Source organism: Leopardus geoffroyi, chromosome C3, assembly GCF_018350155.1.
Source record: "Leopardus geoffroyi isolate Oge1 chromosome C3, O.geoffroyi_Oge1_pat1.0, whole genome shotgun sequence".
NCBI lineage: Eukaryota > Metazoa > Chordata > Mammalia > Carnivora > Felidae > Leopardus > Leopardus geoffroyi.
Genome location: NC_059338.1, coordinates 119,676,517 through 119,696,122, shown reverse-complemented (window position 1 = coordinate 119,696,122; position 19,606 = coordinate 119,676,517). Strand labels below are relative to the sequence as shown.

Below are 19,606 nucleotides of genomic sequence, written 5' to 3'. Positions count from 1 at the left end.
CCGTTCATGCTCTGTCTCTCTCTGTCCCAAAAATAAATAAACGTTGAAAAAAATAAATAAATAAAATAAATAAAAATAAACAAACATTAAAAAAAGTTTTTTTTCCTAATATACTGAAATTATGGCTCTCTCTACATACATAACTGTTTAATTACATTTAATTTTTTACATATGGCAAGTCTATGTTTACTTATCTACAGAATGCCAAATAAAAAATTTGATGGAATTTTTTTACTTTTCTATCAGTTACTTGATATTTAGTACAAACTTGCATTGTTGGTAAATAAAATACTTCTACCTCAAAGTAATTGGGCCTTTCCTAACTATACCAAGAAGAGTGTAATACCTTGGAATTAAGGAAACAAACAAATCATTGTGTCATAAGGGCCAGATATAGTCTTCGTGGTATATATATCTCTCCCTGACAAATCCCTCAACCGTTTAAAAATGTAAAAAACATTCTTACCCCAAGGGTCCCATAAAAGTACAAAGTATTAATAGAGTATTTCTCACTGAAGGAACTCTAATTGCTAGAAGAAATTATATATATATACAGATATATATACATATTCACACAGATATAACACACACAGATACATACATATATATACATACATACACATATATATTATCAGACTAACAAGTAGAGAAAAGCAGAAAATAATATAGCCTTTAACAATGTTAGTTTCATTACCTATTCAAAAACAACTCTAAGTCATTAACAAAATATAAAAAACATAAATAACTCTAAGTAGTCCACATGTTTAGCTTAGGCTTACCTTTGGCTATGGCATGAACCACAGCAGCCTGGGAAAATACTTGATATGCTTCAAAACCCAAATAAGATAAGGCTGAGAATAAAAGGCTTCTTTTGAAAGCTCCTAGGTTTTCCATCACCTATGGAAACAATTATGGTCAGAGTTATCAAACACAAAATTTGCAGGAACAGCTACTCCTAGCAAAAATTCCATTCATAAAAAAAAAAAAAAAATCACATCAATTTTCTCCTACCCCCAAAGCAATCAATCCTAAGCATATTGGAAGTTCAGGGGTACCTGGTTGGCTCAGTCAGTTAAGCGTCCGACTCTTGATTTTGGTTCTGGTCATGGTCTGGCACAGTTCCTAGAGTTTGAGGCGTGCATCAGGTTCTGCACTGACAGTGCAGAGATTCCTTGGATTCTCTCTCTGGCTCCTCCCTGTCCCTCCCTCTCTCCCTCAAAATTAATAAATAAACTTAAAAGAAAAAGAATATTGGAAGCTCAAAATTTATCTCATCAAATTCTTCAGTGAAACTATTTCACAAAGTTACCTTATAGGGAGAGTATATCCTTTTTCAAGAAAAGTTTCTTAACAATGGCTAAGGCTAATGATAGTAACATCTAACAATCACAGTTATGCTGGTAAGTGCTGCATTATAAGATCTACATTTCATTTTTAAAATTTTTTTTCAAATGCTTATTTATTTTTGAGAGAGACAGAGACATAGCGCAAGCAGGGAGGGGCAGAGAAAGAGGGAGACACAGAATCTGAAGCAGGCTCCAGACTCTGACCGGTCAGCACAGAGCCTGACGCAGGGCTTGAACTCACGAACTGTGAGATCATGACCTAAGCCAAAGTCAGATGCACACCCAAATGAAGCACCCAGGCACCCCAGATCTATATTTCATTTGAGGAGGCATGGATATTGTAACTGCATGAAATAAAATATAAGATTCTAACATATAAGTACCAATCTTAACAGATGAGATGAAAATTATCAAATATGGTGATTACTACACATAAAAAATGTACATGGCTTTTAAAGATATCTTCAAAAGTGATCCACAAAACCCAGTTTTTTAATTAAACAATGAATAAAATAAAGAGCATATTCAAACATATTTATAAATTAATTTTCATAATTATGGCCAGAATTCTCAAAACCAATGGTAAAGAAGGAGTATATATATGGACATCACTCCACCAATTCTTTGCTACAACAGTTCTTCTCTTTCACATAAATAGTATCATTTTTTCCCTTTCTGTTGATTCATTCCCACTGGTATGAGCCAAGCTATACTATCTTTATAAGTTGTGGTTTTCTTGTAAAAATTAAAACTTCCTCTTGAATTCACTTCTCTCTCTAGTCTCATTTCTAACTTCTCTTTACAGCAAAAGTTTTAAAAAGTTGTCTCTACTCAGGGCGTCAGTTAAGTTTCCAACTCAATTTTGGCTCAGGACATGATCTCATGGTTCATGGGATGGAGCCCCATGTCAGGCACCACACTAACAGTGTGGAGTCTGCTTGGGATTCTTTGTCTGATTCTCTCTGCCCCTCTCCCTGCTTGTATATGTCAGTGCACTCTCTCAATATAAATAAATATAAAAAAAAAAGTTGCCTGTGCTCTGTCTCCACTTCCTCTCTTCCCATTCACTCTTGAACTCACACAAATCACTTTTATCCCCACAACTCCACTGACAGTGTTCTAGTTAAGGCAACCTAGGATGCAGCTATTTCCTATGGTCAATTCTGAATTCTCAGCTTCCTTGTCCTATCAACAGTATTGGACAGCTGATCATTTCCTTTTTTTTTTTTTTTAAAGTCATGAACGGCTCTTTAATTTTTTAAAGCAACTTTATTGAGACATAAGTGACAAAATAAATCGCACAAACTTAACATGTACAATTCATTAAAGCATGCATATAAACCCATAAAACCATCACTATGACCACAATCAAGATAATGAAAATATCCACTACCACCACCACCCTCAATTTCCTCATGCCTCTTTCTAGTCTATCCAGCCCCTTTCTTCAGCACTTGCTGTGTTCTCTCACTCTTGGAACACTTTCCTCTTGGCTTTTGGAAACTACTATCATTATCTGCAGTTTCAGCAACTGCTCCTTTGCTTTGGTTGGTTCCTCACTAGCCAGGAATATTCTGGGCTTAGTCCCAGATCGTTTCTCTACTTGTTTCATTTTGGTGATCTCATGTCTTTAAATACCATCAATGTGTTAAAAACATACAAACAAAATATGAAGTCTGGATGACTCCTCTGAATTTCACAATCATGCATCCAGCAGCTTAATCAACATCTACCTCCACATGAAGTACAACAGGCATCTCACATTTATAAGCTAAAACAGCTACTGCTTCCTTTAACTTTACCCACCTTACAACTTCCCTTTTCAGGGTAAATGGAAACTAGAGTTTCCATTCTTCCAGATGTTTAGGTTAAAAAAAAAAAAAAGCCAACAAAAAACCTTGTAGCCATTCTAGAGTCTCTCATGACTCACATCTGACCCATATTTTAACTTCTTGCTGAGTGCTTTGTTTACTTTTTTGAGCATGAATATTCAAGATACTGCACAAAACTGGATTCAAAACAAAACAGCAAAATAGGAAAACTGAATTTGACAAAGTTACAATTTTAACATTTAATTTTCTGAGTTAATTCATATTTACCAAGGAGAAGCAAGATGGGGTTAGGGACACAGGGTATGGGGAGTGAGTGTGTATGGTGGTAGTGATACTTAGAAAAAGAAGGAAAAGACTAAGATTTCATCAGTAAGTCTCCTAGTTCCCTATTTTTACTGCAGATGTATCACAAGGTAGAAAAGTTTGCAGAGATTATTATAACTTGAGAAAACTATACATTTACAGTGTTCATCTTCCATGCTGATGTCATGCTCAACAAATAATATTCTAGCTTTCTGAGAGGGGAGAAAATGCAGTATTGGGCAGCTGACATTTATATTTCTTACTGTAAATTAATGAAGTGACAGTTTACCAGTTGTACTCTTTTACTAGTTTGGTTAATGTGAAGCAGCTCTCTGCTCATCTGTGAGAAAATAGATAAAAATCATGTTTCTGGAACTAAAAAAAAGTCAATTAAAAGAATCAGGACTCAGTGGCCCCCTAAAGACACTAACAACTTGTGAGACTCTGAGACAGTTAGAATGTGCCATTTTACTTTGCACCTCCAATACTCTGTACAATGCCTTTCATATAATGAATTCCCAAAAAATATTTATTCAACCAAAGAAGCAGGCTATGTCCTAGATAGATCTTTTCTTCAACATTGATTATACTAAGTTCAAGCTAGAAGGAATTCAAAAATACAAACTCATCACTAGATAGAAAGGAATGTGTGCCTACCATATCTCCTTGTTTTCTTCCTAATTTCCTGTCAGCTCCTCCTCCTCTTAAATGTTGGAATTTCTCCATAGTATGTACTAGGTCTTCTTCTAGTCTTACTAGAAAGTACTTTCAACCTCTACCATGTCATCATTTACAACTATATGCTAAAGACTCCTGAATCTGTATCTCCAGCTCAGACTTCAGAAGGTAAACACCAAACCTATCAAACTACTGTCTATTCTATACATCAACTTGGCTATCTCATGACAGTCACGTTAATTAGCCCAAAACATAGCCCAAAACATCTCATCTCCCTCTTTACCTCTCCAAATTGCTTCTGTCCTCCTATTCCAGCAAATGGCGTCACCATCTATCTTGCTGTTCTAGCCAGAAACTTGAAGAACTAACTCGACTCCTTCCTTTCAACTTCCACATCAAAGCTATTTTCAGGCCCACTAAGTTCGCATCCTTAATGTACTTTGAATGCATCCACTTATTTCCATTTCCATGGCTACCACTAAAGTTCAAACTACTACATTTCTCACCTGTGCTATAGCAATGATCACTTATCCAGTGTACAGAATACACTCTAACCTATCCATTCTTGGTCCTAGACAAAGTTATTTTTTGCACAAAAATCTGATCAAATAATTTCCCTGTTTAAAACTTTTTCATGGTTTCTTATAACCTTTAGAAAAAATTAGGGGTGCCTGGGTGACTCAGTCGGTTGAGCATCCAACTTTGGATCAGGTCATGATCTCATGGTTAGTGAATTCGAGCCCCACATTGGGCTCTGTGTTGACAGCTCAGAGCCCAGAGCTTGCTTCGAATTCTGGGTCTCCTCTCTCTGCCTCTCCCCCACTCACATTCTTTCTCTCTCTCTCTCTCAAAAAATAAATAAACATTAAAAAATTTTAGAATAAAATCAGAAATACTTAACATCATTAATAAAGTTTTCTGAATCTGGTGAGGTAGGCAGCCTCTAAAGCAGTCCCCAATGGGCCTGGTTCAAGATGGCAATGTAGAAGGATCCTGAACACATGTCCTCTCACAGACACACCAAATCTACAGCTACAAGTCAAACCATTTCCTCTGAAAGAAACGCAAAGATTAGCTGAGTGGTTCCTTCACACTACACAAATGGGGAAAAAAATCCACATGAAAATGAGGAGAGGTGAAACAAAATCTTGCTATAAACCCCAACTGTGGCATGCTAACCCACAATCAGAAGGGAACTCACAATCCCAAGCTTCTCCCTGAAGAGAATTTGAAAACCACATCAGGTACCCCAACTTTTAAGAACTACACCCAAGAGACAAGCCTCCAAACATCTAGCTTAGAAAGTGAATGGAGTTCACATCCATGAGATCTACAAGACTATATATGGGTAACCAAAAACAGTTCTTAAAGGGTTTGTGCAAATTTGCCCACCCCAGAGCCTAGCACAAATGCAACTAATTGAGAAGTACCCACACTTTCTGTGAAAAAGGCTTACTTGTGTATCTTAAATCTTCAGCCTGAAGGACAAGCATCTAATTTAATACATATCTAGAGGCCTTCAACAATTTCCTCCAGAGTCCTCAGAGGAAAGGTGCAATCATCGTGCTCTCCCTCTGCCGTGCTCCAGGTCACTGGGATCAACTGAAAAAGATATGTACACTCCTAGTACCCCAGCTTCTTTTGCAACTTCCACTTAGGGGATGCCACTTGATTGCCTGGCTCTGGTGGCCAATGGGGCTTACATTTGCGGGCATAATAGGATTTCAACAAATACTAAAACAGTTCTTAACAGGCTTTCCCCAAAGCCGCCGCCGCCCCCCACCCCCAAACCAGGGCACAGCAGACAAAAACACATCCCCAGTTATTCTGTTAAAGAGGCCTATTGGCTTATCTTTATAGCTATGGACTGAGTTACAGGCTTCTACTTAAAAACACATCTTGGGGCCAACCACAGAGACTAAGGAGGCTGGTTGGTAGGCAGCATTTTCACACTCTCTCTCTGTCCCATCCCACACTGTCAATGTCTTGAAGAAAACAGCTTGTGTAGGCATCTGGCTCACAGGGTTTTGCAGCTGCAACACAGAGGAAACGGAAATATAGCCCACCAGGCCCCCCACCCACTCTAACAGCCTGGTTCTGAGGGTCAGCAAGGCTTGTGCTCAGGGGTTCAATGGAATGGTAGCAAACAAAGAAATAGTTATTAACTAGCTATCACCCCAGAGCTCAATACAAAGGGAACAGACAGAAAGCCCAACTCCCAGTCTTCCCCCTGAAAAAAGGATACTGGCATACTTTAAAAGCTACTGCCCTAGGGTCTGGCTTCCAATCAGTTTGACTCTAGGTACTAACTGAAATCCTCCCTCTTAGGACACTGACAGGTCTTGGCACAACCTCAACTACTAGGAACCACTAAGAATAAAGCTGCCTGGATAATCACAAAGGTTTGAGAGACAGCAAAGAACTAGGGCAGGATTAAATAAAGCTACAACGGCTTCTCCTACAGAAGCCATTCGTTCAAGAATGGAAGAGATAGCTGTTTTAGCTAATGCATAAAAATCTCAGAGTCAAGGGGGAAAAAACAGAAGAATTATGCTACAAACAAAAAACAAAGTAAAACCTCAGAAAAAGACCTTAATGAAACAGAAGTAAGTGAATTACCTGATAAAGAGTCCAAAATAATGGTCATAAAGGTGCTTACCAAGCTAATAAGAATGAAAAAAGTGATAATTTTGAAAATACAGGAAAGTACCAAAGAGAAGTCACAGAGCTGAAGACAATAACTACATTGAAAAGTAACTAAGAGGGGTGCCTGGGTGGCTTGGTCGGTTAAGCGTCTGACTTCGGCTCAGGTCATGATCTCACGGCCCGTGAGTTCGAGCCCCGCGTCGCGCTCTGTGCTGACCGCTCAGAGCCTGCAGCCTGTTTCAGATTCAGTGTCTCCCTCTCTCTCTGACCCTCCCCTGTTCATGCTCTGTCTCTCTCTATCTCAAAAATAAATAAACGTTAAAAAAAAAATTAAAAAAAAAAAGAAAAGTAACTAAGAGATTCAACAGCAGACTAGATGGAATGGAAGAAAGTATGCATGAACTCTAAGACAAGGCAGTGGAACTCATCTAATCAGTGCAGCAAAAAGTAATGAAAAAGAGTGAAGACAGCTTAAGGGACCTACAAGGTAATATCAAGCAGACTGACATTCATATTATAGGTGTCCCAGAAGGAGACGAGTAAGAGAAAGGGGCAGAAAACTTATTTCAAGAAAGAAAAGGCTAAAAATTTCACTAACCTGGGGAAGAAAACAGATATCCAGATAAAGAAAGCAGAGTTACAAATAAGATGAGCCCAAAGACACCCACACCAAGACATATTACTACTAAAGAATCTTAAAAGTGGCAAAAGAAAAGCAACTTGTTATATACAAAGGAAACCCTTCACACAAGAATGAACATATATTTCAGAAGAAACTGCAAATCTGAAAAAAAGTGGCACATATTCAAAGTGGTGGAAGAAAAAAAAAATTGCCAATCAAGAATAGTCTACCAAACAAAGTTGTCCTTCGGAATTGAAGGAAAAAATAAAGAGTTTTTCAGATAAGCAAAACCAAAGTAAGTTCATCACCACAAGACCAGCTTTACAGGTAATCTTAAGGAGTCTTCTTTAAAGAATCTGAAACAAAAGTGCTAATTGATAACAGGAAAACATGAGAATGCAATGAGCTCTTTTAATTTTTTTTTAATCTGTATTTTTGAGAGAGAGAGAGAGAGAGAGAGAGAGACAGACAGACAGACAGACAGTGCAAGCAGGGGAGGGGCACAGAGAAAGGGAGGCACAGATTCCAAAGCAGGCTCCAGGCTCTGAGCTGTCAGTACAGAGCCCGATGCAGGGCTCGAACTCACAAACCGTGAGATCATGACCTGAGCCTCAGACGCTCAACCAACTGAGCCACCCAGGCATCCTAAGAATACAATTAACTTTTGAACAACACAGTTTGAACAAAAAGGTTTTAATTTTATGGGTCCACCTATACCCAGATTTTTTATAGTATGGTACTGTAAATGTATTTTCTCTTCTTTATAATTTTCTGGATAATATTCTCTTTTATCCAGCTTACTTTATTATAAAGATATAAGAATATTATAAAAATTATAAGAACATATAATATTTAAAATGTGTTAATTCCTTATGTTATTAAGGCTTCCTAGTAAGCTGGTAGTAATTAAGTTTTTGTACAGTCAAAAGTTATACACAGATTTCATCTGCATGGGGGGGAGGGTTTGCTGCCCCTAAGCCCTGTGTTGTTCAAAGATCAACTGTATAAATCTCATAAGTAAAGGCAAATATAGTAAAATACAGAATAATCAAATGTTGCAAAGGTGCTAAGTTAATCACTTACAAAGCTAGTAAGACTAAAGTATGAAAGTAAAAATAATTGTAAATTCAATAATCTGTTGAGGAATACACAAAATGAAAAGAAATAAATCATGACATTATGACACTGAAAACACAAAATGTGGAGGAAGTGTAAAAATATAAAACTTTAGAATACATTCTACGGGTACCTGGCTGGCTCAATCAGAGAAGCATGTGACTTTTGATATCAGGGTCATGAGTTTGGGCCCCATGTTGGGTTTAGAGACTACTTAAATAAAGAAATAAACTCTAAAAAGGCTTTTAGAAAATATTTTGACTAAGTGGCTCTCGACTTCAAATAGACTGTTGTAACTTTTTTTTTTTTTTTTAGGAAAATACTTCATTTTGTCATGGAAAAAGGCATCAATCAAGATTCATGCTTGAGAAAAAAACTGAAAATTTATTAATTAGTATGTGGGCATCCTGTTCCACATGAAAATGAGAAGATACTATAGTTTCTCTAAGTATTGCAGTCTGGGAAAAAAATAAAAAGGGAAGGGAGAAGAGAGGTAGAGAAAAATAAAATCACGTGATTTGGATAACCATCTTACATTATGAATAACCTACCAAGAAATATTTTTTTAAAAATCCTTTGTTTCTACAGTAGCTTTGAGTTTATAGTTCTTGGATTAATTGTATTTCATTGAAGACAGCTCAGTAACAAAAGCTTCATTTCAGCAATCCCATGTCAAATATTAGTTAAAAAAATATATGAAATAGGGACACTTGGGTGCTTCAGTTGGTTAAGTGTCTGACTCTTGATTTCGGTTCAGGTCATGATCTCATGGTTCCTGAGACTGAGCCCTGCATCAGGCTCTGTGCTGACAGTGCAGATCCTGCTTGGGAGTCTTTCTTTCTCTCTGTTCTTCCCTCACTTGCAGGCATGCACGAGTGCTCTCTCTCTAAAAATAAACTAGAATACACATATACATATATATGTTTGTGCGTGTGTATGTGTGTGTGTTGTAAAATAATGCGATTTATTTTTTCCCATCAACCCAGAAATCATAACATTTGTGAAAACTGTTTCGTTTGAAAAAGGGTTAAGCTGTAAATTTTGCCTGAAGCACCATATTTGCAGCCCAATTGAACGCAACATCCACTAGAAGCTGAAATCCACTAAAATCCTAGTTGAGGTTCAGTGCAGTAGGGGAGGAGTGTTGAAAAGACCACTCTGTATATTTGTACTTTGTCTGGATTTACATGTGTCCTTTCAGCAAATGAGGGAGGTTGTCTGTAAAGCGGCTTGCTGTATTTTCCTGTATAACTGTGTTTTGTTCCATAGTAACTGGCTGGCAGAGACAGAAAGGTATGTTTTTCAATGCAGTCACAATCATATGACAAATCATTGATGGACGGGCCAATATTGATCCTGGGGATGACGGCTTGGGGACAGTGGCCTCCCTGGGGATGGGTTTGGTCCAGCTGTACAGGAATGAAATGAGCTCTCTGCTAGAGATGGTATAAAGTTTTTGACGCACATTGCTGACTCCACAGAGCTCACTTCAGAAATCCTGACCCCATGGCAGGAAACTGTGAACTGATTTGGATCTTTGCCATCTTTTCTCAGCATATCAGTGAAGTGTCTGCAGCAAGTGATGATAAATCAGTTACAAACATGTAGTGTAGATAGGCATGTTTGTTGGAACAGTAATGCTTTTTCTTGCTCTGAAGGATAGGCATTGTATCAGTGCTCATACAGCCAATCACAGAGAATCTGAACAGATTCCTTGAGCAGGTTGCCCTTCTGCCTTCTCTTGCTGCACCAGCAGAGGAAAGGTCCAGGGGGACATACATGTTGTCATGATCCTCCATCTCACTGTTCGACAGTGAAACAACACCTTTCTTGCTTTTCATTCTGGAATTCCCTCCTCCCTCCCCCCAGTTCCAGCATAGGGCAATGTGAGGATCTCCAAGGGCCAGGAGTGGAGACAGAGTGGGGTGTCCCTTCTGGCCAACTCTCCTGTAACTTATAACTTGTAAGATGAGCTCCAGCCATTATTGTTAATCAAGGTGCTCAGTTCCCAGGCACCTGCTCCTTGAATTGAACTTAAGTGACACTTGGACTTCCTCCTGCTACAATGTTCTGCCAGCCAGCCAGGGGCTCTCCCCTGCCCAACTCACCATCCTCCCCACTCCTCTCCTTTGTTCCCGCTCCTGCTTGGTGTATCTCAGCACTGTCAGAATAAGACAGCTATTATAACTCTTAAAATGTTTTGTGTAAGGCTCATGGTAACTGCAAAGCAAAAACCAATAAACACACACAAAAGAAAGTATTCTAAGCATACCACTACAAAAAAATCATCAATCACAAAGGCTGAGAGCAAGAGAAGAAAGCAACAAAGGAGTAACAAAACAGCCAGAAAACTATAAACAAAATAGCAATAGTAAATTCATACTTAACAATAATTATTTTAAATGTTAATAGACCAAATTCTCCAATCAAAAGACAGTAGATGAATGGATTAAAAAAAAAAAAACAAAACAAAACAAGGGGCATCTGGGTGGCTCAGAGGGTTAAGCATCTGACTTTGGCTCAGGTTATGATCTCTCAGTTCGTGAGTTCAAGGCCTGCATCGGGCTCTGTGCTGACAGCTCAAAGCCTGGAGTCTGCTTTGGATTCTGTGTCTCCCTCTATCTCTGCCCCTCCCCCACTCACACTGTCTCTGTCTTGCTCCCTCAAAAACAAATGTTAAAAAATAAAAATTAAAAAAAAAAAAAAACCCAACAATCAGACTCCTCTATATGCTGCTGCCTACAAGAGACATACTTTGGCTTTAAGGACACAAACTGAAAGTGAAGGGTGCAAAAAGATATCCGATGCAAATGTGAACTACAGAAAGGTATACTTACATGAAATAAAGTAGACATTAAGACAAAGATTATAATGAGACAAAGTCATTACATAATGATAAAGGGCTCAATCCAACAAGATATAATACTTGTGAATATTTATGCACCTAAGTATATAAAACAAGTATTAACAGACCTAAAGGCAGAATAGCAATATGGTAATAGTAGGGGACTTCAAGCTTCACTTTCATAAGTGGCTAGATCACAAAGACAGAAAAGCAATTAAAAAATATAAGCCTTAAGCAACATATTAGACCAGATGTACTTAACATATACAGAACATTCCATCTCAAAGCAAGAGAATACATATTCTTCTCAATGGAACATTATTGGGGACAGATCATATATTAGCCAGATCATAAGATCATATATTAGCCAGATCATTAGATCATATATTAAGTCTTAATAAACTTAAGAAAACTGAAATCATATCAGGTGGTTTTCCAAACATAATGGTATAAAACTAGAAATAAATTACAAGAAGAAAACTGGAAAATTCATATATATGTGGAGATTAAACATCATGCTACTGAACAACCAATAAGTCAAAGAAGACATCAAAAGAAAAATTTAAAAATACTTTGAAGCAAGTGCAAGTGGAGATACAAACTTATCAAAACTTATCAAAACTTATCAAAACTTATGGGATGCAGCAAAAGCAGGTCTAAGAGAAAAGCTCAGAGCAATCTATTCCTACATTTAAATAAGCAAAAATAAACCTCCTAATATATAACCTAATTTTACATCTCAAGGATCAAAACAAAAACAAAAAAACAAAAAACAAACAAAAACACCCTGAAAGCTAGTAAAAGAAATAACAAAGATCAGAGGAGAAATAAATGAAATAGAGACTAATAAGATAACAGGAGACTCACTGAAGTAAGTAGCTGGCATTTTGTAAAGATAAAACAGGGTCACCTGGGTGGCTCAGTCGGTTGTCTTCAGCTGAAGTCATGATCTCACGGTTCGTGAATTCAAGCCCCACATTGGGCTCTGTGCTGACAGCTCAGAGCCTGGAACCTGCTTCGGATTCTGTCTCCCACTCTCTCTGCCCCTCCCCCACTGCGCTCTGTGTGTGTGTGTGTGTGTGTGTGTGTGTGTGTGTCTCAAAAATAAACATTAAAAAAAATTTTTTTAATCAGAAGTGAAAGAGAACAAACTGACACCTTAGAAATACAAAGGACTTTAAGAGAATATTAAGAAAAATCATATACCCACAAACTAGACAACCAGAAGAAGTGAATATAATCTCCCCAAATTCAATAAACAGAAAATCTGAACAGACCAATTATCAGCAAATTGAATCACTAATCAAAAAATGCCAAACAAACAAAAGCCCAAGACCAGATGGCTTCATAGGTGAATTCTACTCAACATTTAGAAAGAGTTAATATCTATTCTTCTCAAATTTCTCCAAAAAATACAAAAGAAAAACTTCCAAATTCATTCTGTGAGGCCAGCATTTACCCAGATACCAAAACCAGACACAACAAAAGAAAACCCTAGGCTAATATCTCTGGTGAACACAGATGCAAATATCCTCAACAAAACATTAGCAATCTGAATCCAAAAATAGATGAAAAAAACAACAAAAAACAAAAACCCTCACCACAATCAAGTGAAATTTATTCCCAAGATGCAAGGGTGGTTCAATATCTGCAAATCATCCAATCTGATACATCACATCAGTAAGGAAAGGATGAAAACTGTGGGGAATAAGCTTAGAAATTCCCTGGGCTTGCACCAATGGGTTAGCAAGGCATAAAGAATTATAAAGCCATAGGGTGCTCTCACCCAAGTTTGGGTAAACAAGGTAAGACCCCTAGAATAAAGAATGGAGGGGCAAAGGCCCCAGAAGAAAGTAGGGAGGGGCCAGGGCCCCCAGAATAGAGAGGGTGGCAAAGGTCCCCAATATAAAGGTATATGAGGCAAGCAAGATTAGGCATTCATGGCAAAAATGCCCCCCAATTTAGTACTATAGTAGAAAGATGCTTTCACTTTCACAGGAGGAAAGGACCAAGTTTGGTAAACAGGTAAATAGGGCTACAGACCCCAGCGCTGTGGGTGATGATGCCCAGAGCAGAGCTGATTAGCAAAAGAAAAGGTGCCTTGTTAACCCTGAGGTTATTTGCCCTGTTTTATCCCCTAGGCTAGCTAAGATAAACAGACATGGCGCCTCCTGTCTGCTGTTAACAACCATCTGCCCATCTGCTCAGTGCCAGGATTTTGTTTTATATTGACCCAAACCCCAAACACCATATATATTCAAAACCCCTTTCCCTTCATGCCCCTGAGTTAATGTTCACAGATTCATTGTCTCTTTGTGCACGCCCATTATGTTTGTTAGCCCTCTGATCTTAACAAATACGGAACAAGGACCCTTATTCGAGGCTCTTGTCTTTTCCCGGACATTAGCCATCTCTCGCTTTTCATCCTGTGTCCCACTCTTTCATTGACCAAGAGAGAACTTTAGACTTAGAGTCTACAACAGAAAACCAAATGATCATTTCAATGGATGCAGAAAAAACATTTCACAATATACAATATCCATTCATGGATAAAGCAGGTTTAGTGGGAACATGCCTTAATATAATAAAGTCCATATATGAAAAACTCACAGCTAACATCATTACTCAAAGGGGAAAAACTGAGAGCTTTTCCACTAAGGTCAGAAAGAAGACAAGGATGTCCACTCTTACCACTTTTATTCAACATAGTACTGGAAGTCCTAGCCACAGCAGCAATCAGACAAGAGAAAGGAATAAAGGACATCCAGGCTGGTAAGGAAGAAGTGAAACTTTCACCATTTGCAGAGGACATGATACTATATACAGAAAACCCTAAAGTTGCCAACAAAAAGCTACCAGACTGATAAATGGATTCAGTTATTACAGTATTGCAGTATACAAAACTGCAGTATACAAAATCAATGTACAGAAATCCACTGTATTTCTATACACTAATAATGAACCAGCAGAAAGAGAAATTAAGAAAACAACCCCATTTACAATTGCACCAAAAAGAAGAAAATACCTAGAAATAAATTTAACCAAGGAGGTAAAAGACCTGTACTCTGAAAACTATAAAACATTGATGAAAGAAACTGAAGACAACACGAACAAATGGAAAGACATTCCATGCTCATGGGATTAGAAAAACAGATATAGTTAAAATGTCCATACTACCCCAAGAAAGCTACAGATTTAATGCAATCCCTAACAAAAATGTCAACAGGATTTTTCCCAAAACTGGAACAAACAATCCTAAAATTTGTATGGAACCATAAAAGACCTAGGAGAGACAAAGCAATCTTGAAAAAGAAAATCAAAACTGGAGGTATCACAATTCCAGATTTCAAGTTATATTACAAAGCTGTAGTAATCAAGACAGTAGAGTAATTGCAGATAAACAGATCAATGGAACAGAATAGAGAGACCAGAAGTAAATCCACAATTATATGGTCAATTCATCTTTGACAAAGGAGGCAAGAATATGCAATGGGAAAAAGACAGTCTCTTCAACAATGGCGTTGTGAAAACTGGACAACAGGCAAAAAAATGAAAGGTCCTAAATGTGAGACCTGAAACCATAAAACTCCTAGAAGAGAACACAGGCAGTAATTTCTCTAACAATGGCTGTAACAATATTTTTCTTTCTTTTTTTTTTTAAATACTGTATTTATTTATTTTTAAGCAAACTTCATGCCCAATGTGGGGATTGAACTCACGATCCTGAGATCAAGAGTTGAAGCTCTACAGACTGAGCCAGGCAGAGCCCCCCACATCATTTTTCTTAATGTCTCCTGAGGCAAGGGAAACAAGCAAAAATAAGCTATTGGGACTGCAGTAAAATAAAAAACTTCTGCACAGGAAAGGAAACCAACAAAACTAGACAAGCTACTGAGTGGAAGAAGATATTTACAAATGACATATCTGATAAAAAGGGTTAGTATCCAAAATATATAAAGAACTGTCTGCAACTCAACACCCAAACAACAAATAATCCAATTTAGAAACGGGCAGAAGCCATGAAAAGACATTTCTCCAAAGAAGACATACAGAACCCAACAGACACATGAAAGGAAAATCAACATCACTCAGCATCAGGGAAATCAAAATCAAAATCACAATAAGATATCACCTCATGCTTGTCAGAATGGCTAAAATAAAAAAATGCAAGAAACAACAATGTTGGCAAATGTGTGGAGAAAAAGGGACTCTCATGCACTGTTGGTGGGTATGCAGTGGTGCAGCCACTGTGAAAAACAGTATGGAGGTTCCTCAAAAATTTTAAGCAGGCTTCACGCCCAGCACAGAGCCCAATATGGGGCTTGAACTCACAACCTGAGATCAAGACCTGAGCTGAGATCAGGAGTTGTATGCTTAACCAACTGAGCCACCCAGGAGCTGTGATTCCTCAAAAAAAAATTTTTAAATAGAATTATCCTATGATCCCACAATTGCACTACTGGGTATTTACCTAAAGAATATGAAAGCACTAATTCAAAAGGATAAATGTACATCTATGCTTACTGCAGCATTATTCACAAGAGCCAAACTAAGGAAGCAGCCTAAGTGCCCATTGCTAGATGAATGGATAAAGATGTGGTGTAGATGCAACGGAATATTATTCAGGCATAAAAAAAATGAAATCTTGCAATTTACAACATGGATGGATCTAGAGACTATAATGGTAAGCAAAATAAGTCAAAGAACACAAATACCTATGATTTCACACATATGTGGAATTTGAGCAACAGTACAAATGAACCAAAGAGAGAGAAAACAAAACAAAACAGACACTTAACTATAGAGAACAAACAGATAGTTACCAGAGGGGAGGTAGGTGGAGGGACGGGTCAAACAGGTGAAGGGGATTAAGAGTACACTTAATCTCTATGAGGACTGAATAATTTATGGAATTGCTGAATCACTATACTGTACACCTGAAATGAATATAACATTGTATGTTAAGTATTAAATTAAAAAAAAAATCCATTGAGGGGCACCTAGGTAGCTCAGTTGGTTAAGCGTCCAACTCTTGATTTTGCTCAGGCCATGATCTTGTGATCTAAATCTCATGATCTAACAGCACAGAGCCTGCTTGGGGTTCTCTCTCTCCCTCTCTTTCTGCCCTACCCCTGCATGCGTGCATGCATGATGTGTGCTCTCTCACTCTTTCTCCAAATAAATAAATATATTTTAAAAATTCATTGAAAAGATAATACATCATAATTAAGTGGGTTTTAATCTAGGGATGCAAGATGATTCAACATCTGCAAATCAATCAGGGTGACAACAAAATGAAGGCCCCAAATCCCATGATTAATTCAACAGATACACAAAAAGCATCTGACAAAAATTCAACATTTATTCACAATAAAATTCTTACTAATGTGGGTACAGAGGGAACATATCTCAACATAATAAAGGCAATAAATGACAAGTCCACAGATAATATCATAATCAATGGTGAAAAGACAAGTTTTTTTCTCTAAAATGAGAATCAAAATAAGAATGCCCATTCTCATCACTTTTATTCAACACAGTACTATAAACCCTAGCTAGAGCAATGGGGGGGGGGGGGGGGGGGAGAAAAGAAAAGAAAATGGAAGGAAAGAAGTAAATTTGCAATAACATGGTATTAGATACAGAAAACTCCAAAGACCTCATCAAAAAAAACTGTTGGAAATAATAAACAAATTCAGTAAAAGAATTTACTTTCTTCAGAAAAAGAAATTAAGAAAACAATCCTATTTATAGTTATATCAAAAAGAATAAAATACCTAGGAATAAATTTAACCAAGGAAGTAAAAGCCTGTACACTAAAAACTATAAGACACTGATGAAGACACAAATAAATGGAAAGATATTCTGTGCTGATGGGTTGGAGTATTGTAAAACTATACATACTACCTGAAGCAATCTGCAGATGCAATGGCATTTTCAAATTCCAATCGCAATTTTCACAGAAACAGAACAATCAATCCTCAAATCTGTATGGAACCACTAAAGACCCCAAATAGCCAGAGCAAACTTGAGAAAGCAGAACAAAGCAGGAGGCATTGTGCTTCCTGATTTAAAAATATATTACAAAGCTACAGTAATCAAAGCAGTATAGTATTCACACATTTATAGACACATAGATAAATGGAACAAAATAGTTCAGAAATAAACCTATGCATATGCAGGCCAACAGATTTAAAATATAGGAGTCAAGAATATACAACAAGGAACAGCAGTTTCTTGAATAAGTGGTGTTCAGAAAACTGGACAACCACAAGAAAAAGAATAAAACTGGCCCACCCTATTATAGCATACACAAAAATTAACTCAAATGGACTAAAAACTTGAACATCAGATCTAAAACCATAAACTTCTAGAAGAAAACATGGGGGGGGGGGTAAGCTCCTTGACACTGGACTTGGCAATGACTTTTTAGATTTGATACCAAAAGGCAACAAAAGCAAAAACAAACAAGTGAGACTTCATCAATTAAAAACTTTGTGCACAGGAAACTATCAGCAAAATGTAAAGTCAACTTAATAAAAAAAAAAATCCCACATCATATATCTGATAAAGGGTTAACATCCAAAATATATAAAGTCTCACAATTCAACAGCCAAAACAATTTTAAAAACTGGGCAGAGTACCAGAAGAGACATTTTTTCAAAGATATACAGATAGCCAACAGGTACATGAAAAGGTGCTCGTTTGGGAAATGCAAATCAAAACCACAGATACCACCTCACACCTGTTAGAATGGTACTGTCAAAGAAGACCAGAAATAACAAGTGTCGGTAAGGATGTGGAGAAAAGCGAACACTTGTGTGCACTGTAGATGGGAATGTAAATTGGTGCAGCCGCTATAGAAAACAGCATGGAGGTTAATCAAAAAATTGAAAATAGAGGGGCACCTGGCTGGCTCAGTCGGTTAAGCATCTGGCTCTTGGTTTCAGCTGGGTCATGATCTCACGGTTTCTGAGACTGAGCCCCACATTGGGCTCTGCACTGAAAGTGCAGAGCCTGTTTGGGGTTCTCTCTCTGTCCTTCCCCTGCTCCTGCTCTCACTCTCTCAAATAAATATATAAACTTTTTAAAAATGTGTATTTTAGAATTCAAAATAATTAAACATCTAGTTCAAATAATACGTATCATATGCACTATTGCCCTTCCAGTCCCCTGTCAGAGACAAACGAATAGTCTTAACAATTGAAAAGCCAAAACTGGGACGACAATCCAACAGCCTTCCTGAACATTATGCAGATAAAACAAAGGACTCAAATAAAAAACTTTAAACTTTAAATAGTACAAAGTCTCTTCTGAGTCATAGTAATTTTTTAAAATCACACCACAAACTTTTCTAAGTCTGGGAAACTTTAGCGCCTCAGGAGCTGTACTGAATCTCCAAAAGTAAATATTTTCACAGCGGTCAAGTTTTTTTCCCCCTAAAGTTCTCTGCTTTCATACAGGAAACTCGGGTAGAAGACAGAGTCTCGGGAGAAGGGGAAAGGAGGTCTCATACCTCCTCCCACCCCCGTACTGAGAGAGAAAAGTAGGCTTGCGAAAAAGAGAGGACCGGTCTGTCGGTCCTGGAGTCACCTGGAGAGCTCCGGGAACACCTGGCCCTGAGTTCCTACCGCAGTTCACTACAATTCCCCAAGGTGGTGCGGGGCCGCCCGTCTGAAGAAGGGGCTTCTGCAGCCCAGCAAGTAGTGAGGGGAGCGGGAGTCGGGGCAGTGGGGTACCTCAGAGCCGCGGAGTCGCCAAGTACAGCACCGTCCCCAGCTGCCAGCAACACCCGTTAACAGCCAAGGTTTCCGGACAGTACCGTGTGCCAAAGGGAGAAAGCGCCAGAGTCGCGCGGCCAGCGCCATGACCTACAACTCTCTGGCCTGACCCCTCACCCTTTTGGGTCACTATGGAGCGCGTCAGAGCTAAAAGACACCAAGTCCTTCCCGGGAAAACCGTGTCTTGCCGCTTCCTGGCCGGCGCCTCTTCCACCACACGACTTCCGGCCGGCAGTTTCTAGGGGGAGGGAAATACTCGGTTGGGTGGGATTTAGTGGCCCTTACGCGCCTGCGCACGAGTGGACTTGGGAGCGGGTGATTGTTCCCTTCTGAGTACAGTCTCCTTTCTGTCCTTTCCCTGAGGGTGCGGGGTGGGGGGAAGGGTCTGTCAACGCTTCAGCACAGGATTAATCACCAGAACAAAACTGAAAGTTCTC

General features: G+C 38.3%; 1 protein-coding gene and 1 pseudogene across 5 annotated transcripts in view; both read right to left on the bottom strand.

Moving 5' to 3' along the window:
• RMDN1 (regulator of microtubule dynamics 1) overlaps positions 1-19,392 on the bottom strand; it is a 50,534-nt gene extending 31,142 nt beyond the window's left edge. For 3 of the 5 annotated variants that reach the window (XM_045454577.1, XM_045454580.1, XM_045454578.1), the window contains exons 1-2: positions 19,128-19,391; positions 780-897 (exon numbers count right to left, since the gene is read on the bottom strand). In XM_045454577.1, the coding sequence (XP_045310533.1) occupies positions 780-897; positions 19,128-19,256 (247 nt within the window). In that variant the 5' untranslated portion in view covers positions 19,257-19,391. Of the gene's footprint in view, positions 1-779; positions 898-12,255; positions 12,394-19,127 lie in introns of those variants that run through there. The other 2 variants (XR_006706481.1, XM_045454579.1) reach the window with 2 other exon arrangements.
• On the bottom strand, positions 9,428-10,822 carry LOC123585905 (annotated as a pseudogene).
• Positions 19,393-19,606: the final 214 nt, after the last annotated feature.